Source organism: Schistosoma haematobium, chromosome ZW (genome assembly GCF_000699445.3).
Source record: "Schistosoma haematobium chromosome ZW, whole genome shotgun sequence".
NCBI classification, from domain to species: Eukaryota; Metazoa; Platyhelminthes; class Trematoda; order Strigeidida; family Schistosomatidae; genus Schistosoma; species Schistosoma haematobium.
Genome location: NC_067195.1, coordinates 88,500,559 through 88,522,682, shown reverse-complemented (window position 1 = coordinate 88,522,682; position 22,124 = coordinate 88,500,559). Strand labels below are relative to the sequence as shown.

The 22,124-nt window shown below is 38.0% G+C and overlaps 1 protein-coding gene across 2 annotated transcripts in view; it reads left to right on the top strand.

Annotated features, from left to right (window-relative positions):
* RASAL2_2 (Ras GTPase-activating protein nGAP) overlaps positions 1-22,124 on the top strand; it is a 111,861-nt gene that overhangs the window by 72,565 nt on the left and 17,172 nt on the right. For both annotated transcript variants that reach the window (XM_051212654.1, XM_051212655.1), the window contains 5 exons: positions 3,990-4,330; positions 5,554-6,087; positions 10,652-10,949; positions 14,128-14,398; positions 20,164-20,664. In XM_051212654.1, the coding sequence (XP_051072844.1) occupies positions 3,990-4,330; positions 5,554-6,087; positions 10,652-10,949; positions 14,128-14,398; positions 20,164-20,664 (1,945 nt within the window). The remainder of the gene's footprint in view (positions 1-3,989; positions 4,331-5,553; positions 6,088-10,651; positions 10,950-14,127; positions 14,399-20,163; positions 20,665-22,124) is intronic.

Genomic DNA, 22,124 nt, shown 5'->3' with positions numbered 1-22,124 from the left:
GGACAACTATCGACTCATTCCATGACGTTGGTACACTCTCTAGTTCCCAAACCTTTGTAAACAACGTCGTCAATTCCTTAGTCAAAAAGTCACCACCATCTTTAAAAAGAGCCGGAGGTAAGTCATCTGGGCCAGGTGATTTGTAACGCTTCAAGAGTTGGAGTTCCTTGCGGACTTCCTCCTCATTTGGTGGATCAGTCGTCACCGGTCATGGAGGGCAGGACAGTCTGACCGATGTTGCCGGAGCAGCAGGCCAGTTGAACTGCCCTTCGAAAAATTCTGCCCATCGTCCAAGACGTCGATGGATGTTAGTGATTGGCATCCCATCATCCTCGCAGATTGTTTCACTCAGACCAGACTTCTTGCTGCCAGTGGCTCGGATGAGCTGGAAGAGCTTCCGGTAGTTACCAAATGCAGCTGCTGCTTCCAGCTCATTAGCACGCATCGACCACCAGGCTTCTCGGTCCTTACGCAAGCTTTGCCCAATTTCCTTACGTAACATCCTTCGTTTATGGTCAAACTCACGGTCACCCGGAGTAGACCGACGGGCTTCAATGAGTTGTAAGGAACCTGGAGAAACCCAGTGCTTAAAAGCGGGACGTTTCGCGAACCCACAACTGACTGTACCCGCCATTTTCATGGCGTCATGCAATTGCAACCAATGCTCATCTATACTTTTCGGTGGAGTGGTAGCTAGCCTAGAAGCTAGCTCGGTTCGATACTTACTTGCAACAGAAGTTGCAACCAGCTTGCTGATATCAATCCGTTGATGGCGGTCACTTCGTTGTCCACTGAAAAGTAAGGTAAGATTGACGCACTTTCTAGAGAAGAACAGATAACTGGTGGTAAAACTCATCCTTGATTGCATCCGGGCTGCAATCTGTCGGGGCATAGGCGGAGATGACGAAAAGACATCGTTTCTCACGCCGATTTCTTCTCACTTTGATGGAACTTTCCAATCTAACAGCACATAACCGACTGTTAATGGGGATCCAATCGATTAGTGCTGCCTCAGCTCTAGCGCTTAGTGCGACACCAACGCCAGCAAGACCAGACGAAGATGCCACAGGGTCCCCGGATAAGCGCACGTAAAACAAGCTTTTCGAAGCGACAGATGGAGATCGAATTTGTAGTACTTCGCCAGAGTCTTGAATACGGGTCTCGGATAGACAACAAACATCAATATTAAGACTTTCCAAAGACATGGCCAACCCTATCTGTTGTCCAACCTGCATAAGTGTGCGAACGTTGAAGGCAGCCAGTTTGAATGGTGCACGTGGTTTCAGAAAAACTGCTTCAGTTCTCGTATTCGGTGGTAACATACAATTTTCAACCGGACAGTGACTCGAGAACGTTTAGATACAGTCGAATTTCCACCAAAGACGAGCCGCTGTATAAGTATAAAAGAGGGTGAATAATGTGGAAAATAATAATAATAATAATAATAATAATAATAATAATAATAATAATAATAATAACAATAATGACAATAATAGTAGTACCAATAATAATAGTATTAATAATGACAATAATTGTAATGATAATAATCTGAATCAATTGTTTGTTTTTCAAAGCGAGAAAGGTAATTTCCATAGGCATAAAGAGTTCATCAATTTGTGTGTGGGCTGTGATACTGCCCGGGTGCCCAAACCGAAGCAGGTGGTTATCTTAGGGGGCCATTCCCCGAGCCTTTGACCTAAAGGTCTAACCCACAAGGCAGTGGAGCATCGTAAGGAGATGCAGTCCCATGGTAGCCGGTGACCAACGATTGGTTCATACGCCATTTGTTCCCACAGGATACTGGAGCCCATGTGCACCATTGATTTGGAATCCGGTTAAAGCGCCGGACATTCGCTTTTCGTCCTCTCAATTTCGTAAACAACACCCCCGCCACGAGAAGGCAATGAGTAGGACTTCCCTGGCAGAGGCTGTATACGCGTGGCCATGTGAGAGTATTTCGAGAGGGAGAGCGGACTCTCCCCACTCTCGGCCGTACCAGGGCATTCAGGGGGCTTGGTTCATTTCATGACTTTATTCTGGACACAGGCAGTATAGAGTCCATTATTTCATTCAAGAACTTGAAAGCTTTAGATCCTAACGTTGTTGTACGACCCACTGAAGTATCAATACTGGGGATTACTGGACACAGACTGCCCATACGAGGATGTTGTGAATTGCTAATCAGAGATGATAATTCTTCAATTCCAATATCCCTTCATAGATATCTTTTCACTCTGTCTTTCTGAACCATGTTCTCAGTGTTCAACCTGTCTTATTATTATTACTATAACATTTTTACAGTTTCTTTGCGATTCACTTTGTTAATTTTATATCGTCATGCTAACGCAGTACCACGGCTTGGCCCAAAACATATTTGTGTTAGCCTCTATGTTGATCATAACTAATTTACTGAAGCAGTCAGTTCTGTTTGAGAATTTATCAATCGAATATAATTTGCATTGTATTGCTGTGTGATAACGTCAATGAAGCTTGAACAAATTATTACTTTAAAATTCTAAATAGTAAACTGACTAGTCACTATAGATATGTATATTTTCGATCCAGCACGAGTCTCACGAGGCCCTCAAATACCCTGGTACGGCCGAGAGTGGTTAGAGTCTGCTCTCCCTCTCGAAATACTCTCACATGGCCACGCGTATACAGCCTCTGCCAGGGAAGTCCTACTCATTGCCTTCTCGTGGCGGGGGTGTTGTTTACGAAATTGAGAGGACGAAAAGCGAATATCCGGCACTTTAACAGGGTTGGTGGACATGGAGAGTTCACCTAGGGGTTGGAAAACCCCGATTCCCAACCAATGGTGTACATGGGCTCCTGCTTCGGTTTGGGCACCCGGACAGTATCACAGCCCTCACACATATCAAGTGAGATTTGTGTGGCGCATATCTATTTGGTGCCTCATTGTACCAATATCTATGTTTTAAAATAAATTAATAAATAAGTCACGAGGCGGGATCGTGGATACGCACTGCTGAGGAGTCTCACAATAGGATGAAACGGCTGTTTAGTGCTTCCGGGTTTTCTGTGGTGTCTAGCTTCAATTCACTCATGATCTCAACTATTGAATTTACCATAATATCCACAAAAACCCCTTGATATTAATTATTTTATTGTTTTTCTTCAAATCATGAATAATGTTTTTAACTGCTTGTAATTCGTATCATGTAATGCAGACTAAGGACATTGCCCTGATAGGTATTTCAAGTACGTAAAAAAGGTTCATGATTTATTTAATGGTAAACAATTTAGTGTCGAAATCAAATGAATCGAGTGGAGGTGAAGTAGGAAATGTTCAGATTTTATAATTTCTATATTAACATTCACAGATGTTTGTTAGTACTCTCATCATATATTTAACCTCTTTAATAATTAACTTGTTGAATTCATTATTGATATGATTTAGTTTTCTCCATAGAAACACAACTTTATTATTAATCAGTTATTATTACTGATCAGTTTCTAGTTGATTGAAGAATGATTGGAATAATTATTAAATATATATGGATTTGTTTATCATAAATATTTTAAAGTAATCGTAGCCAAATACTGGTTACATGTATTCATCTCTTTTTGTATGTAAGCTAATGGTATTAACTGATTGTACTAACTGATCTATATGGAGTGGGATTTCAACCTGACAGTTGTAAATCAATAGTCCGGTTGCTTCGACCACTAAGACAAGAATCGTCTTGATTTTTCTCTCAATTAAAGAATTTTTTTGTAATTGTTCGGTCATACTGAAATGAAAAACTAAGTATTCTGTTTTCTTACTAACTAATTTAATGTTAGATTAGATAATGCCACGATATCGAAGTTGGTTACTGGATTTCATGTCATGGATAAAATATGTAACCAAAAGGCATGCATTAAATTTGATCCTTTGAATTATGAAGATTGTCGTTATTATAACTTCCGAATAGTCATCTTTATAACCTTGTTGATTTTCATTTGATATTGAAAAATGTTTTTAGCGGTCTTACAAATTGCTCAGATCTAACGATTGAGATATGGAAAGTGTGTGATACCAAAGCTAGTTCTCCATCTCATCGTCATCGGACTGCTTCCCCATATCGATTAACAGCATCGAATCTTCATCAACAGACAAATACAAGTCCTCCTATGCGTAAGGTAATGATGACTTGCACAAAAGCTGCAGATGATGGGTCGGTTTCACCACCTGACTTTACAGCCTTGCGTAATTCTGTCATTTTGGATGATTTATCAACTACGTATACCAATAATGATGAAGTGTCTTCAAGACAAAAGCGTCGTAAATTCAAGTCATCAAAAATGGCTAATCCAACTCTTATAGGTTAGTTTCCCAGTTATTAGTCTTCACTTATTCCTACTGTGGATTATTTTAAATTTCATTTACGAACCGCTTATGCCTTGTGATTTGGTGTAGTATTGTTTAAACGAGGAATTAATTTCTAAACCTCTAATCAGTATAATTATTGCCGAGTGTCATTCAGACTGATGATAAAGTCTGTTTGTGATTACATATTTAAGCTTAGATATTGCTAAATAATTGTTAAAGCGGTGCTTTAGTTAAAGTATATAAGTTTTAAAACAACACATAATGATAAAACTAGTAGATCATTTAGGATCTAAAATGGAATGTATGTACCAGTGTATGTTTACATCTCCCACATCGGGTCAATGATCAAAACAGTAGGGAGAGAGTAAAACCAATGTAATCAATATAATGGAAAAAAGCGAGGATAAATGGAAGCTAATACTAAAGCATATAGAATCACGAGATGTTTGGTATTTAACGGAAGGAGGAATAAGCAATGAATGGATCTAGACACTTTCGACTAATTGTGTTAAATTATTGTTTGAAATCTTTATCTGTTGATTTTAGTTATATAGTAGAATATAAATACTCTTGACCCTTTTCTAATCTACCCTTTATCATTTAGCATTGCATGTTTTGGTAAGTAAAACCATTATTCTAGGTTCATGTATTTACGCCAATATTATTAATCCTTCAGCGGTTTTACTATGCACCAGCAATGTTATGAAGATATCACTGAAGTCGCTTTAGTTGTTAAAAGTCAATGTCTTTTTAGTCTTTATCGACCACCAATCTCATCAGAATTAATGTGGCGTACTTAACAACTCTACACTTCCCTGTCACATATTTCTTATGATCATCGTATGTGATGAAAATCCATGTGCAGTTTTTAATTCATTTCAAAATAAACACCGCATGTTATGAGTGGAAATGGTCTATAGAGATTTATGTAAGTTTAAAATGTTAGGAAATATTAGATGGTGAAGATTTGGTCACGGTTGCTTCATGCATTGACTATAGCTGGATTGAATTTTGAGTAATATGTTTATCAGGAATAAATGTCAATCAGGGTTAGGTTTTGGTTGAGATTAAAATAAACAATTGTGTTCTGTTCATAAGACGATTTTTGTCAAGACGACAGTAAAGGGAGGCAGAATATTTTTTTAACATCGAGAAATGTTGCGTTGATATGGTTTCATAAATAGTATAAATATGGTTTTTTTATATTATCACTTTAGCAACAGTCAATATTTCTTTATCGGATATTTCTAATTGTGGTGAAATAGAAAGTTGGTATACTCCAAATTTGAATGACTCAATTCTATCATCTGGTCAATTGAAACAATCAGATAATAAAAACTCCGGTGAATCCAGTGTAAATAAAACCAAATCCAAAGGACGACGCTCCAATCGTCATGATATCAATTTGAATTTAATACAGATTCGTGTAAAAATTCGTTATCGTGCCCTAACTGTTTTACCGTTAACAAGTTATGCTCGTTTAGAAAATAATTTATGCCAATTTCAATTACCCAAAACGATATCACTCTCAAATGGTACGGATAAATTAAGTAGTTTCAAATTTGATCCCAATCCCTCATTAACTACATCTGATAAACCTGATCTAATCCAATTATTGTCCAGCTTAGATCCATGGTTAAATGTTAAGGCTAAAGCTGAATTAGCCGGTGCTATGGTTGTTTTACAACAGGCTCGTGGACAAGTAACTGAATTCTTGGCCAGTCTTATTTTATGTGAAGTTAAAAAACAAAGTAGGTTCATCTCCAGTTTTTTTGTTATAATGTCTTGGTTTTTATAGTTTAGTTCATTAAGTAGATATTTTTGTTAACCCTGAAGTCCATTGCTCTAAAAGTCCGACCAAATTACATTTAATTGTTTGTGACTTAACTTCTTTACTCATTGTATTTTTTTACTAAGAATTTCCACTTGGTACCATTTATTAATAAACGTAATATTTACAACATACATACAAATTAAAGCCCTTTAAGGATTTTATTCATTACTGTTTGTCTCTGTAGTTCAAGAGTTTATTAAGTAGTTATTTAAGTCACTGTACTGTTGTAGTGAACAACGTCTTACTAAAATCTGAGACTTACTTACTTACGCCTGTTACTCCTCGTGATGGAGCATAGGCCGCTCACCAGCATTCTCCATCCAATCCTGTCCTGGGCGATCTTTTCCAGCTCTTTCCATTTGTTATACATCCTTTCCATATCTGCTTCTATTTGCCGACGTATTGTGTTCTTTGGCCTTCCTCTTTTCCGCTTCCCTTCACGATTCCAAGTTAGGGCTTGCCCCGTGATGTAGTTTGGTGATTTCCTTAATGTATGTCCTATCCATTTCCATCGTCTTTTCTTGATTTCCTCTTCAGCTGGAAGTTGGTTTGTTCTCTCCCACAGAAGGTTGTTGCTTTTGGTACCCGGCCAATGGATGTTGAGTATCTTGCGTAGGCAACTATTTATAAATACTTGTACCTTCTTGATGATGGTTGTTGTTGTTCTCCAAGTTGAAGATTGTGACTTTGATATCAGTTGACAGTTATTTTGAGTTCCAGTTGTAGGAATGTGACCCTTGCTTTGCCAATCCTCACCTTTACGTTTGCATCTGAACCTCCTTGTCCATAGATGCTGCCGCTGACCAGGTATGTGAAGGATTCTACATCTTCCAGAGTTTCGCCATCAAGAGTGATTGGATTGCTGTTCTCCGCTTTGAATTTGAGGACCTTGGTTTTCCCTTTGTGTATGCTGAGGCCTACTGATGCAGAGACTGCTGCTACACTGGCTGTCTTTATCTGCATCTGTTCGTGTGTATGCGATAGGAGGGCTAGGTCATCTGTGAAGTCCAGATCGTCTAGTTGATTCTGAGCTGTCCATTGTATTCCGTGTTTTAGCCCAGATGTTGAGGTCCTCATAATCCAGTCGACCACCAGAAGAAGGAGGAAGGGAGAGAATAGACAGCCTTGTTTGACTTCGTTCCTTACTTGGAATGCATCTGTCAGTTGTCCTCCATGCACGACCTTGCACTGTAGTCCGTCGTATGAGTTTCGGATAATGTTGACAATCTTCTCAGGAACTCCGTAGTGTCGAAGAAGTTTCCATAATGTCCTCCTATCTACACTGTCGAATGCCTTTTCATAATCAATGAAGTTGATGTATAGTGACGAGTTCCACTCAACTGATTGTTCGACGATGATCCGTAGTGTTGCAATTTGGTCTGTGCACGACCGATCCTTACGGAATCCAGCTTGTTGATCTCGAAGTTGAGTGTCTACTGCATCTTTCATCCGGTACAGCAACACTCTGTTGAAGACTTTCCCTGGTATTGACAGTAGTGTGATGCCTCTGAAGTTTTCACATTTGCTCAAATCTTCTTTCTTTGAAATCTTGATGAGGTGTCCTTCTTTCCAGTTCATCGGTATTTGTTCCTCCTCCGAAATATTTTGAATAGAAGGTAAAGCATGTTTGTAGTTACTTCGTTGGATAGAACTGTTCTCTGGGATTGTCTATTGAAGAAGGGTGTGTCTGAGAAGTTTATTAACATCCTAAAAGCCCTATATACAAACACCTCAGGCAGAGTGAGGGCATACAACCACCTTTCTTCATTGTTCCATTCGAGCAGTGGGGTTAGGCAGGGTTGCCCAATCTCACCATTCCTCTTCAACTTTGCCATCGATGACATTCTGGAAACAGCTCTGATGAATGTAAGTAACGGTGGTGTGGATCTGTTGCCTGGAGAAAGACTTCTCGACCTTGAGTATGCGGATGATATTGCACCTTCGAAGTGCAAAGTACTTCTACAAGACTGGCAGGATTCCAATCCTGTACTCACCCTGGATGTTGAGCAGATAGACGTAGTCGAGAAGTTCGTGTATCTGGGTAGCTGCATAAGTGCTGGTGGGGGTGTGAGTGATGACATCAATGCACGTATAGTGAAAGCCAGAGCGGCTTATGCCAATCTGGGCCACCTTTGGCGCCTTCGTGATGTTAGTCTGGCTGTAAAAGGCTGGATCTACAACGTGTCGGTGAGAGCAGTTTTGCTCTATACATGTGAAACCTGGCCTCTCTGAGTTGAGGACGTTAGACGACTCTCTGTGTTCGATCATCGCTGTCTCCGAAGGGTTGCTGACATACAGTGGCAACACCATGTCAGTAATGCAGAGGTTCGGCATCGTGTGTTCGGGCACAGAGATGATAATTCAATTGGTGTTACCATCTTGAAACACCGACTTCGGTGGCTTGGACATGTTCTCCGAATGTCGTCCCAGAGAATTCCATGCCGTGCATTATTTGCCGACTCTGGGACTGGTTGGAAGAAGCGGAGAGGTGGTCAGTGCATGACATGGTGTCGTGGTATGAAAGAAAGCTGCAAAGGACTGGCTTCTGTCGGTCCTTTACGACTCCCTGGTTGGGGTCTGAGAGATGGTGCTACACAGTGGCTAGAGACGTTATCAGATATGGCTCAGAATAGAAGCCAGTGGCGATCCTGCTGTAACCTTCTTTTACTTTCTTCATAAAAAGTGGTTGTGTCTCCCTTACCTGAAAGATTTCTTCTGATTGTACCTTTCCGTTTCCTCATTATTACTATTATTAATACTACACTACCTTACACCAACCTCTTCCTTTTTTTTCACACTCCTTATCTTTTTTTTTCCTTTCTCTTCGAATTCTCATTGTTTTGTGTGGCGCATAAATATTGGCGCTCTCTTGCACCAATATTTATGTGTTCAAATAAATAATCTATCAGTGGACGTTCCATGTACCTATAAAGATTGTTGCTCTGGTTGTTAGAAGGGGCATCGGCCTCGTGGCTTGCGAAGAAGCTCGGCTTTCACTGCGAGGCGTCATAGTTTTTTCTAAATGAAGACCTTCTAACTCCCAGGACAGAGTTGAAATGATTTGAATCATTTTTTCATGTTAGCGTTTTTTTAGCGAGTTAGTTTTCTACGGGATGGGGTCGCTAACCCCATGCCCAACCCTCCTCTTTTACTCGGGCTTAGGACCGACAGTAACTTTAGAAGAGCTACAGTAAATAATTAATTTGCAAAATATCAGTCCATTGTCTCAAACTTGACTGTTTGTTTGCAAATATCAGTCCATCGCCTCAGATTTCATCGTTCCTGCATTTTCATACCAATTGCTTTCGTTCTCGATCTACTGAAATACATTATATTCCTAACTATCGTTATATACTACTTATGTCAATATAGGTAGCTCACGCCACACTATTATTAATGTTACTTTTTCTAAGCTTATGTTTATATTACTGGAATTTCTATGTTTAATTTTATGCTGTGTAGTAGAGCTAACTAGCTGGTCAATAATTCGCTAAAAGAATACTACGATAACATCATACTAATTACGTCTCCTTATAGTTGCAATCGGCATTTCAAATTAACAGAACTATGTTTGTTTTTATCAGTTAATTTACTTAGAAATCAACCTAAAAATAACACACAAGCATAAGCACTCAGGGAGAGTTGATGACCATCGTATACTTGACCATAGATCAAGTATATACATGTTATAAAAGAAAAAAAGTGAGGTCATGGAGACAGTGAAATGTTAATATCATTAGTTATGCAATACCAAATACTAAAATAGGACTGATTAATGAAGTCGAATGAGTGAAGCGTCGATAAAAACAAAAAGAAAGGGAAATAATTTATAATTGTATGTATAGAACTCGGAATAGACGATTTCATATTATTTGTAGTCTACATTTTTCGTAGATTGATCTCATTTGGGTACCATTGGGTTCAGTAATAACTGGTCAGTAGTGCTTCACCCGTGATCTCTCTTCTAGGGATCGGACCTGAGACCTTCAGATCTCGTGTCTAGCGCTCAACTCTCAGATCACTGAGTTAGAATCCATTGGTGTTGATTTCTAACACCAATAAGTTTTATAATATAATGCGATAGTCATCCTGTGCCATTGATGACCATTTTTTTCACTACTAACTTGTTTCGATTCCACCAGTCACGACTTCTCACTAGAACTTCAAGAATACCTTTAATTAACTGGCAGTAATTTGAATATTATTGTTCTGCTAAAACCGTTACCCTTGGTTTACCAAAACATGTAAAAAAGAAGAATCGTAGGAAACTTGTACTGTCATTAGCGGCTAGTCAAATAACATTATTAAATGTGTGATCACAACATATGATCAGTACATGAATTCATCTAACCGATATATACTCATACACGTTCCTATGTTAGTTATGACTGAGTTGTTCTAGTGTCATCACTTTCTCATTATACTACTCTTTAGTGTATTTTCAATTTTTATTTCAATCTCATCATCTTTTCGTTATCAAGGTGATCCAAATATGGTTTTACGTGCTAACAGTATAGCAACTAAAGCAACAGAAATTTATCTACGTCTTGTTGGTGGTTCGTATTTATCAAATATTTTATCTGATTTTGTTCAAATTGTTATCAGTGGCCGCCCAGTTGATCCACAATTGAAAACATCTAATCGTTATCCAATCGATTATGAAGTTGATATAGCCAAAGTGCAAACATCTACACAATTAGCACAAAATCAAGTTAATCTATTAGGTTTAGTTGAAACTGTATGGAAGCGGATTCTATTAAGTGAAGTTGAATTTCCAGAGTAAATTTCCTTTTTCAATTATTATTTCAATTCGATGTAATCTTGAAGCCTTTTATTTAACTGATTGTGTATACATTCCAGTTAGTGAATCAGTGCATGATTGACTATTTTAAGCCTATATATATTGCTCCTTCTTTTGGGATTCATCTATTTGTTTATCTAATGATGAGTGTCGATCTTTCCACTGAGTATCAAATACTCGTTTATCTTACATATGTTAAACTTCAGATTTATAATAATTGTCTTTTGCGTAGTATGGATTTGTCTGGGAGTTGGATCGGTGTATAACAAATGTCATTATTGAGGTGTTTATTTTATGGACTAATTTTTAACAGATATTAGTCATTTCAATTGAGGCAAGGCAATAAAGAGATCATAAGCATCAGTAGGAAGACAGCTCAGTCATTGAACGACATTTCTCGTTTATTAATTAGCGGATTGAAGCACTCATCTTCAATAGAGAGCTATCAGTTCAGAAAAACACCATGAATTTCAGAATGAAGATTTATAGTCATGTAACAAAATGTCTTAACTATCTGTTCGATCGAATAAAGCTACTAGTGAACCTTTTTTTACTGAATGACTAAAAGTAACTGGCCAATTAGTGAAACCCAATGCATTGGAACACCACTGAGTCTGAAATAAATTATAACTAAAGTCCGAACTTTACTATTTAATTTACATTGGTTTTCGGTAGCCAATTAATATATCTAATCCTTGCATAAAATGTGTTGCTCTAAGTCGAATATATCAACCTATTCTTTATAAATATTGGGTTTATCCTAGGTCAGTTTATAAACTACATTAATCGCTCTTACTTCCTCGAACTTAGAACCAACAGATTATTTTTGTATAAAAGTGTGTTAGCGGGACATAGACTGGATTAAAGCATGCTCAATGCACGATTGCTTTGGTGCACGCTGATTGGCTAATTCTTAACCACGCAGCGTTAGTCAATACTTAGTGAACACTCTAGAAATCTCATGTGAAAAACTATAAATATACTAACGTTTCCCCCATTGGACTTACTTGCTTCTTATTTCCATCTAACCTTGCTATTTGGAATATAATCTCTTTTCCTGTACAACCGTGTTCTGATTTGGGGACTTGTCGAGTGAATCGGTGTCCGAGAATACTAAGCAGTAGGAATAGCTGAAGGAAACATGAGACAACTGTATGACACGACAAAGAAACTCTGTGGAAATCGCCGCAAACCAGAACGACCAGTGAAAAGCAAGGAAGGCGAGGTAGTCACCAACATTGAAGAGCAACAAAACAGGTGGGTAGAACACTTCAAAGAACTCTTGAATCGACCAGCTCCACTGAACCCACCCAACATCGAAGCAGCACCCACGGACCTCCCAATCAATGTTGGCCCACCAAAAATTGAAGAAATCAGCATGGCCATCAGACAAATCAAGAGTGGCAAAGCAGCAGGACCGGACAACATCCCAGCAGAGGCACTAAAAGCAGACGTAGCGGCAACTGCAAGTATACTCCACATTCTCTTCAGCAAAATTTGGGATGAGGAACAAGTACCAAAAGACTGGAAAGAAGGACTTCTGATCAAAATACCGAAGAAAGGCGATCTCAGCAACTGTAATAACTACAGGGGCATCACTCTTCTCTCAATATCGGGAAAATTCTTCAACAGGGTATTGTTAAACAGAATGAAGGACTCCGTAGACGCCCAACTTCGAGACCAACAGGCAGGATTCCGTAAGGATAGATCGTGTACAGACGAAATCGCAACCCTACGGATCATTGTGGAACAGTCAATTGAATGGAATTCATCACTCTACATCAACTTCATTGACTACGAAAAGGCATTTGATAGCGTGAACAGAACAACACTATGGAAGCATCTTGGATACTACGGTGTGCCTCAGAAGATAGTCAATATCATACAGAATTCCTGTGATCGATTACACTGCAAACTCGTGCATGGAGGACAGTTGACAAAGTCGTTCGAAGTGAAGACCGGTGTTAGGCAAGGTTGCTTACTCTCACCCTTTCTCTTTCTCTTGGTGATCGACTGGATCATGAAGACGTCAACATCTGAAGGGAAGCACAGGATACAATGGACATCTAGGATGCATCTGAACGATCTAGACTTCGCAGATGATCTGGGTCTCCTATCGCAATCACAACAACAAATGCAAGAGAAAACAACCAGTGTAGCAGCAGCTTCAGCAGCAGTAGGTCTCAATATACACAAAGGGAAAAGCAGAATTCTCCAATACAACACAGAATGCACCAATCCAATCACAATTGACGGAGAAGATTTGGAAGATGTAAAAACCTTTATATATTTGGGCAGCATCATTGATGAACAGGGTGGATCTGATGCAGATGTGAAGGCGCGGATCGGCAAAGCAAGAGCAGAATATCTACAATTGAAGAACATCTGGAACTCAAAACAACAGTCCACAAGCCAACACCAAGGTCATGATTTTCAATACAAATGTCAAGACAGTTCTACTGTATGGGGCGGAAACCTGGAGAACTACAAAAGCCATCATCCAGAAAATACAGGTGTTTATCAACAGTTGTCTACGTAAAATACTTCAGATCCGTTGGCCGGACACTATTAGCAACAACGTACTGTGGGAGAGAACAAACCAGATCCCAGCGGAGGAAGAAATCAGGAAGAAGCGCTGGAAGTGGATAGGACACACATTGAGGAAACCACCCAACTGCGTCACAAGACAAGCCCTTACATGGAATCCTGAAGGCCAAAGGAAAATAGGAAGACCAAAGAACACATTACGCCGAGAAATGGAGATAGACATGAGAAAAATGAACAAGAATTGGATGGAATTAGAAAAGAAGGCCCAGGACAGAGTGGGTTGGAGAATGCTGGTCGGCGGCCTATGCTCCGTTAGAAGTAACAGGCCTAAGTAAGTAAGTAAGTAATTAAGGAATAGCTGGGTTATAACCATGAGAGAGAATTGTAATAAAGTGATCAATGTATTGTGTTTTAATTCATTTACCAAGTATAGGTTTATCTAGTCGCCTTGGAAAGTGTCTGATGGCTAGTATATACATGACGCGACTAACTAAATCAACGATTTACTTGTTGAATATCCTTAAACCATTACTCTATATATTATTCCATATGTAATATATTGTTTGTCATGTTTAACGCTTTTTTTTCTTTGTTTCTTTGTTTCTATAGACAATTTAGAGCATTATTTGTAGAGATTAGACGATATTTAGAAAATGGTATAAAAAGTAATTATTCATCAATGAATAATATTTCTAATAAACATTATGATGGATTAAATTCATCTAATTCTACAATTAATAATGGTGGTACATTATGTGAACATGTTATATCAGCTTGTTTATTTCTACGTTATATTTGTCCAGCTATTTTATCACCTTCATTATTTAATTTAATTTATGAATTTCCTAGTGAACCACGTATATTACGTGCATTCACTTTGGTAAGTGATAATTTGTTTTTTTTAGAAAATATGATAATAATAATTAATAATTCGAATCTCGCGAGGCAGAATCGTGGATGTGCACTGCTCAGGAGTCCCACAATCGGACGAAACAGTCGTCCAGTGCTTCCAGGTTTTCCATGGTTGTCTAGCTTCAATTGACTCATAATCTCAACCATTGAAATTACTATAATATATCCAAAAAAGCCCTTCTGATATAAATATAATTTAGTCAACATATCATTACAGATAGACATTTGTTTTCTTGTTAAAGCGATAATGGAAATTGATATCTAAATGTACCTTTAGATCATATAAAATTGTCAATCTTTTAACTAGACTTCAAACTTAAACTATGAACTGTTATATAAGCTGATAGATGTTTCGTGGATTGATTGAGGTTAGACATTAACACCGTTGGATTCCGGCCGGCTCAATGGTTTGGGAGTTAAGCGTTTGCGCGCAAGACTGACGGTCGTGGGTTTTAATCCCGCTCGTGGAATCGTGGGTGCGCACTGCTGAGGAGTCTTACAATAGGACGAAACGGCCGTCCAGTGCTTTCAGGTTTTCGATGTTCGTCTAACATCAATCAGTTCATGATCTCAAAAACTCAATAATCTCCACAACCCTATACTGAAAGTTGGATATATCGACTAATGAACCTATTTAAGTAGGTTTGTGACCAGTGTGGTTTCAACATGAGTATAAATAGATCATTTGGATTTTAGAAACTTACAACATCTTCGTATTTTCCAAAACAATCAACCTCACATTAATTGATGAATATGAAGATCTTTTTATTGGAACTTATGTTACTTATCACCTAATACCACAGACTAGTTCAACATACCATATTAACCGCAAAAAAATGTTGGGGTCAGCTAGACCGAGACATGGCATCAGTTGATGAAATTGTTAAATTATTGTAGTTTAAATCACAAACTGACGTTATTTAGACTAACGTCCACAAACCTATACCAAAGTCAATGACTGTTCGACGTGGTTGTGGTGTTAACGTCTTGGTTGAGGTTCACTAAGTAATCATTATTCAAAGTTAAAGAATTGAGAAAAGATATGGCTGGAAAATATTTCCAGCGTCTTGGTTATATTCACATCATTTTTCTTCAGTCACTATCCTGAGTTTAGAAGTACTACTAATCTTAATTTTCCAGTGATTTTTACGGCTTGAAATTCTTAGCCATCCATCTTGATAATTTCCTTTTGATATGCTAGTGTAAAGTGTGATAACTTGAACCGAAATATATTTTTTCCAGGTTCTTGCTTGCTTATGACAAGACCCATTGTGATGTAATTGGTTGTGGTTAGGTGGTTTTGAATAAAATACATACATCACATTATGCAAACTAACGATGCATTCCTGACGTATTTTGCTTTAACATTGCTGTGAAATAGTTTCTATGGTTGTTTCTTAAATCACGTAGGTTTTAATAGCTGATTATCATGATAATGGCTTTGTTTTTATTTGACGAACATTTATGCATGTGGAATTAAACTGATAATATTATGAATAAGTAATTTTAAAGAGTAAGATTAACTGTAAATATCAAGTAGTGTAAATTTTTAGGCATTTTATTTAAAAGCCTTGAATTTGTGTGACGTACTCTAAATGTGATAGTGGGGGGAGTTTATGAGCTCAGGTAGATGATTTTGATAAAGTTTCATTCCCCGATCTAGGCGATGTATTCATGAAATATCGATTATTCTTCTGAATAACATCAGGACAAACTTAAGGTAAAAGTGAGTTATTCAAATCCCTCTATATACGACTAATAGATTATCCTGTTGACCTTTAACCTGTCACTACTTGAGTATTTATTTTGATTGTCTCTCCCTTTGACCTGATTCTTGATCCTGCATTCCATAATTTTTCTAATTGGTTGATAAATTGAGTTGATTTCGATTAATATTGATTGCTAACTGACTTGAAAGCCAAGCTTCTAAATATTATCTGGTCTTTGCGCAAAGACAGGTTAAAGGTCAACTTCTATACTAAATTATTTATTTGTATTAAGAAAACTATTTGTAAGCAGGATACCTCTATGGACAAGGTCTGTTTAGTTTTATGGGACTTCGAAAAACTTAATAATCCTTGATTTTCAGTTGATAGATATTTAGAAACTAAATATTGTTAGCGGGATATAGAACGATTGCGTTGGTGCAGCGCTAGCCGATACTTAGAGAACATTCTAAAATCTTCTCATGTAAAAACTATAAATATGTTTCAGTTTCAGTTTGGAAAGGACAGGAGGCTTGATGGCCTGTGTTAGTCCTGGCAATGGTGGTCTCTCAGTTGATCCAACTTTCTTTTGAAAAAATCGACGGATGGAGCCTCAACCACGTGCTGAGGTAGTGAGTTCCACTCGTTGATGATTCGATGGGAAAGTCGATAGTCAGCTGACAAGTAATTTGTTCTGGGCTTGTGAACCTTTTTGGAGTATCCTCGTAAATTCTCTGTTTTGGAAGACAAGAAAAATGATGGCATATCAGGTGCAAATTTATTACTAAGCAATTTGAAAACTAATAAAGTCGCCTCTATTTCTGCGATATAACAACGGGAAAAGGTTTAGCTTGGCCAGTCGAGATTCATACGGAAGCTTCGCTATTCCGGGAATCAGCTTAGTTGCTGTTCTCTGAAACTTTTCCAGAAGCTCACTGTCTGTTTTTAAGCAGAGGCTAGCCGCTTGTATGCAGTACTCAAGTTTAGGACGTACAAACACTGTATACAAAGTCAAAAACGTTTCAGCGTCGACATGACTAAAAGCTCTACGTATTGACCATAAGGTTCTAAAACCTTTGGCGGCTATTGCACGGCAGTGTGCAGTAGTCTTTAAGTCTTGACTAACGATAACTCCTAAGTCATTATATGTCTGGACGACAGGTAGCTCAGTGTTATTCATCGTGTATGTATCTGTGCCTTGATGACCGATATGCATCACAACACACTTGGAAGTATTTATCGGCAACTGCCATGTTTGAGACCATTCAGATAACTTCTTCAGGTCATTTTGAAGTTCTAAGCTATCACTCTTACATCGTATCGTTCTCCATATCTTGACATCGTCAGCATATAGCAAGACCGATGATGATAGGAGGCGAGGAAGTTCATTTACATACAAGAGGAATAGCACTGGCCCCAAAACTGTACCCTGGGACACTCCACTAAGCAGTTTCCCAGCTAGATAACTTTAAGTTCACCCGTACTCTTTGTTGGTGCCCAACTAGGAAGTCTTATCCACACCAATAGATTGCCTTTGATTCCGACATTTCTTAGCTTATATAACAGTCGGTTGTGCGTAACTTTATCAAAAGCTTTGCTGAAATCAATGTTGGCTTCGTCTACAGGCAACTTTTGGTGCTTAATAGCGCACCAGCTTTCACGAGCGACTAATAAGTTAGTGAGACAAGAATAACCCATTCTGAAGCCGTGCTGCTTCTCCGAAAGGATCCGGTCTTCATCGAGGTTACTAGGAGAAGCAGCCACAGTTACGTCAAACATACTGTGGGATTCCGGAGGGTTGTCGATGATTTGAGAGGTCAGGTTATGTTTCCCGCTAGAAACCGTTCGAGACTTGCGATTGCGGCTTCTAGGCGTTTCCTGCTGGATACCATTTCGAAGACGGGGAACAGAAAAATCTTCTTTTCTTGGGTTTTTGATTAAGACAGACCTCTTTGGAGACTGTTTTTCCTTTTTTGATCGGTGTGAGTCACCTATTTCCGAACTCACATGAGTTTGCTTCACGCCAATTTGCATGTCGACAGAGCGAGTACTGTTCGATGAAATCAGCACATATGCATATAGTTACATTGGCCCTCTTAATCACTACGATCGGTGCGGCCCATGCAGAGAAGTTGAATGGTTGGATTACGCCAGCTTGTTGCAAGCGATTAAGTTCCTGATCGACTAGTTCAAGAGCAGCATATGGTATAAGACGTCTTGGACGAAAAATATTTTTGGCATCTGGTTTCACTGGTATGTGAGCTTTCATCTTGGTACAATGGCCAAGGCTATTTCCATTTGCTTAGTATTCTTGAACACCAATTCACTCAATAAGGCCCCAAATCAGAACACGGTCGAACAGGAAAGAAATCGTATTTCAAATAACAATGGTAGATGAAAGTAAGAAGTACAATAAAAAAAACAATGAAAACAACGCGCACGCTAATTAAAAGGGCAGTATTTTTCCTCGCTGAGTAAATTCCATTGTTTTGATCGTTTATTATGTATCAAGACTACTGTTTTCACTTTAATTGAATTTATTTCAGTTAAAGTATTCAATTAGAGTATCGTTTCTGTTTCTAAATTAGTTTGTCGTCGGTACTTTGTTTTCGATTGTATCTGTTAGTACTTTTGGTTCTAACAATCTACAGTTTTCTACTTTTTTTGGTCATAGATCATTTTTGTCTCTGAGTATTATAGCATCTAGTGCTTCTTTTTAAAAAAAAAAGAACCCCTGTTTAATAACTGGACAGTGCAAAAAAAAGCAATTGCCAACGTCCGGGTTGTCGTTATGCCGTTGAAAGCGGGATGCAGCGCGATGAGTGCAAAGGCTGGTACCGCGAAGTTTGCACGAATTTAACGCCTGCGGCTTTCAAACGGTTTAGTAAAAACGGTTGCGCACGGCTTTGTCAACCAGATGCCAAAAATATTTTTCGTCCAAGACGTCTTATACCATATGCTGCTCTTGAACTAGTCGATCAGGAACTTAATCGCTTGCAACAAGCTGGCGTAATCCAACCATTCAACTTCTCTGCATGGGCCGCACCGATCGTAGTGATTAAGAGGGCCAATGTAACTATATGCATATGTGCTGATTTCATCGAACAGTACTCGCTCTGTCGACATGCAAATTGGCGTGAAGCAAACTCATGTGAGTTCGGAAATAGGTGACTCACACCGATCAAAAAAGGAAAAACAGTCTCCAAAGAGGTCTGTCTTAATCAAAAACCCAAGAAAAGAAGATTTTTCTGTTCCCCGTCTTCGAAATGGTATCCAGCAGGAAACGCCTAGAAGCCGCAATCGCAAGTCTCGAACGGTTTCTAGCGGGAAACATAACCTGACCTCTCAAATCATCGACAACCCTCCGGAATCCCACAGTATGTTTGACGTAACTGTGGCTGCTTCTCCTTGCAACCTTGACGATTGGGTACAGATTGTAACGAAGAAACAACATAACGATACAAAAGGGAATCTTGCCTCGATAAAAGTAGTCGAGAAATCGAAGACTGATCACATTGACAGATCAGTTATTTTTCATACAATCTAGGATAGTGAAAGCTTTGAACGAAAAACTCGTTTTGAGCATGACATTTTGCTGATAAAACAGCTACTTAATCAACTCATGCCTCATAATATCCCCGGAGTCACCTTCCTAAAGGTGTACAGACTAGGTAGTCTAGCAAACTGGAAGCCTAATCAATCCAGACTGCTTAAAGTAGTATTCAACTCTTCGAATGATCGCGACTTAATTTTACAAAATGGACATAAATTAAAGGGTTCAGGAGTTTTTATCCGTGAGGACTTGCCGTTGGCAGACCGTGTAAAAGACGGGAAGCCGAAAAAGAACTACAAATTAGGTTAGACGCTGGCGAAAAAGACATAAAAATTGTGTTGTATTTTATTTCATTTATAGCGTGTGTGTGTAGTTAAGAGACTTTTTAATTTACCTGTTTTAAATTCTTTTGTCGTTTCAATGTGAATACAATGTGTCTATTTTTATATATTCTCTGCTCTAATTATATTACAGGTTGCTAAAACAATTCAAACATTAGCAAATTTCAGTTTATTCAGTGGTTCTAAAGAAACCTATATGAAATTTATGAATCAGTTTGTTACAGATCAACTTCCAGCAATGAGACAGTTTCTACAATCGATTTCAGTCCCAAATCCGAAATCTACTTCGTCACATAAATCATTGTTGAGTAGTGATACAGTTTTAAAACCAATTAATTCTTTGTCAAATATTTATAATAATAACAATAGTAATCTAAGTACTATTAACGGTAATACTAATAATGGTTCTATGCCAAATTCTTTACATATAATTGGTTCTGATGAAAATTGTCTGAAATCTACAATTTCGAATAAAGGTAAAATGAAAAATGGTTCTAAGGAGAATAATCATTTTATCAATAATAGTCAATCACATCATGGTGGATTTATCAATGATATTGATGATTATAAAGATTATCCAAGTCATTCTCAGCATTCACCTGTTTTCACAAGTTCAGAGATCACAAATAAATCAGTAAGTTGATAACTTTTAGTTTTGATCAAATTTGTGTGCAAAAAGATTTGAAGGTCACTTGGCAGAGTATTATATATATATATATATATATATATATATATATATATATATATATATATATATGCTCCTTAAATCTTATCAAACCACATGTCTTTTTATTCGGTCGCTATCAGCCACTCGTATTCACTTTATGTGATGTGGACTGTACAATAATATGCTGTACCCAAAGCCTCGTATAGTCTTCTGAAATTTATACATCGTTGAGAGTTATCTAGTAACGGTCATCAGGACGAGTCATATACGAAGCATTAGGAATTATCTTGATGATAATCCACTACAACGTTTCGTTCCGGACATGGTATTGTTTTTTCAAACACTCGTCATAACTGTTATGGAAGTCACTCGAGCAATTTATTCAAGTTAATAGTAACTAGCTATCATAAATGATCCATAGCTAACCTAAGACCTTACTTTTATTTACCACTAGCTCGTAGTTATCTCACAGTTTAACTTATATTATTGTATCTGATAAGCTAGGAAAGTCTAAGGATATCATATTTCGGCACTCATATACCATCTCAACATCAAACCGTAGTTAAGAGACTATAAACAAGAAATACTAATGGCGAAGGCCAATAATGTTTCTGATCAAGGTCTTAGTCTGCATTGCCTTGTCTGGGTCAGGAAGATAAAAGTGTATACAACGATGATTTGTGTACCCACTCAATCGATTTTACTGATTATTTTTCAAATCTCATTACTGTTCAGCAGGAGTATAGGAATTGTGTATATTTGAACTGAATCCCATAAACGTATCGATATCAGTAGTTAATAACTCAAGCGCTAGCATGGTGGTAAGTCCATCTATTACGGTTTAGGCAACCAGGTATTAGTATTATTCCTAACATAAACACTAAGTTATATACCGTTAACTACACTAGAGTAACGTAACCAAGGTCAACTAAAGTCAAAAGACTGCCCTGGTTTCTCAGCATATATATATTGGTTATCTTAAGTTAAAAAGTTCATACTCAGGGTGATTCACTCAGCAACAACAGTCAACTCTCAGCACAGACAAGCAAAAACCAACAGGTTCAATATGGTCTGGTTTATAAAAACTGTACCAAGTAATAAGAAAGCAGTCAGTGAAATAAAAGAAAGATCTACTATAAAACAAGTCACACCTGTGTAGTATCGTAATAAAAAACAAACCTCATGAGTGCATAGTATGTAATAAGTGTAAATCGTCTCTAAAGGAATTCCAACCTTACTTTATCATTTATGTGAACTCTAGTAAGAATAAACTTGCAATATTCTAGGAGTGGTAGAACACATACTTTATAAATCAAAATACTTGACTCGTTATAGAGGTTACGAATTACGCAACTCAGATGATGAGGTTCGGAGGCCTGTTTCGAGACCTGTTCTGTGAAGGGTAAATTGTAGGAGTACCTAAGTCC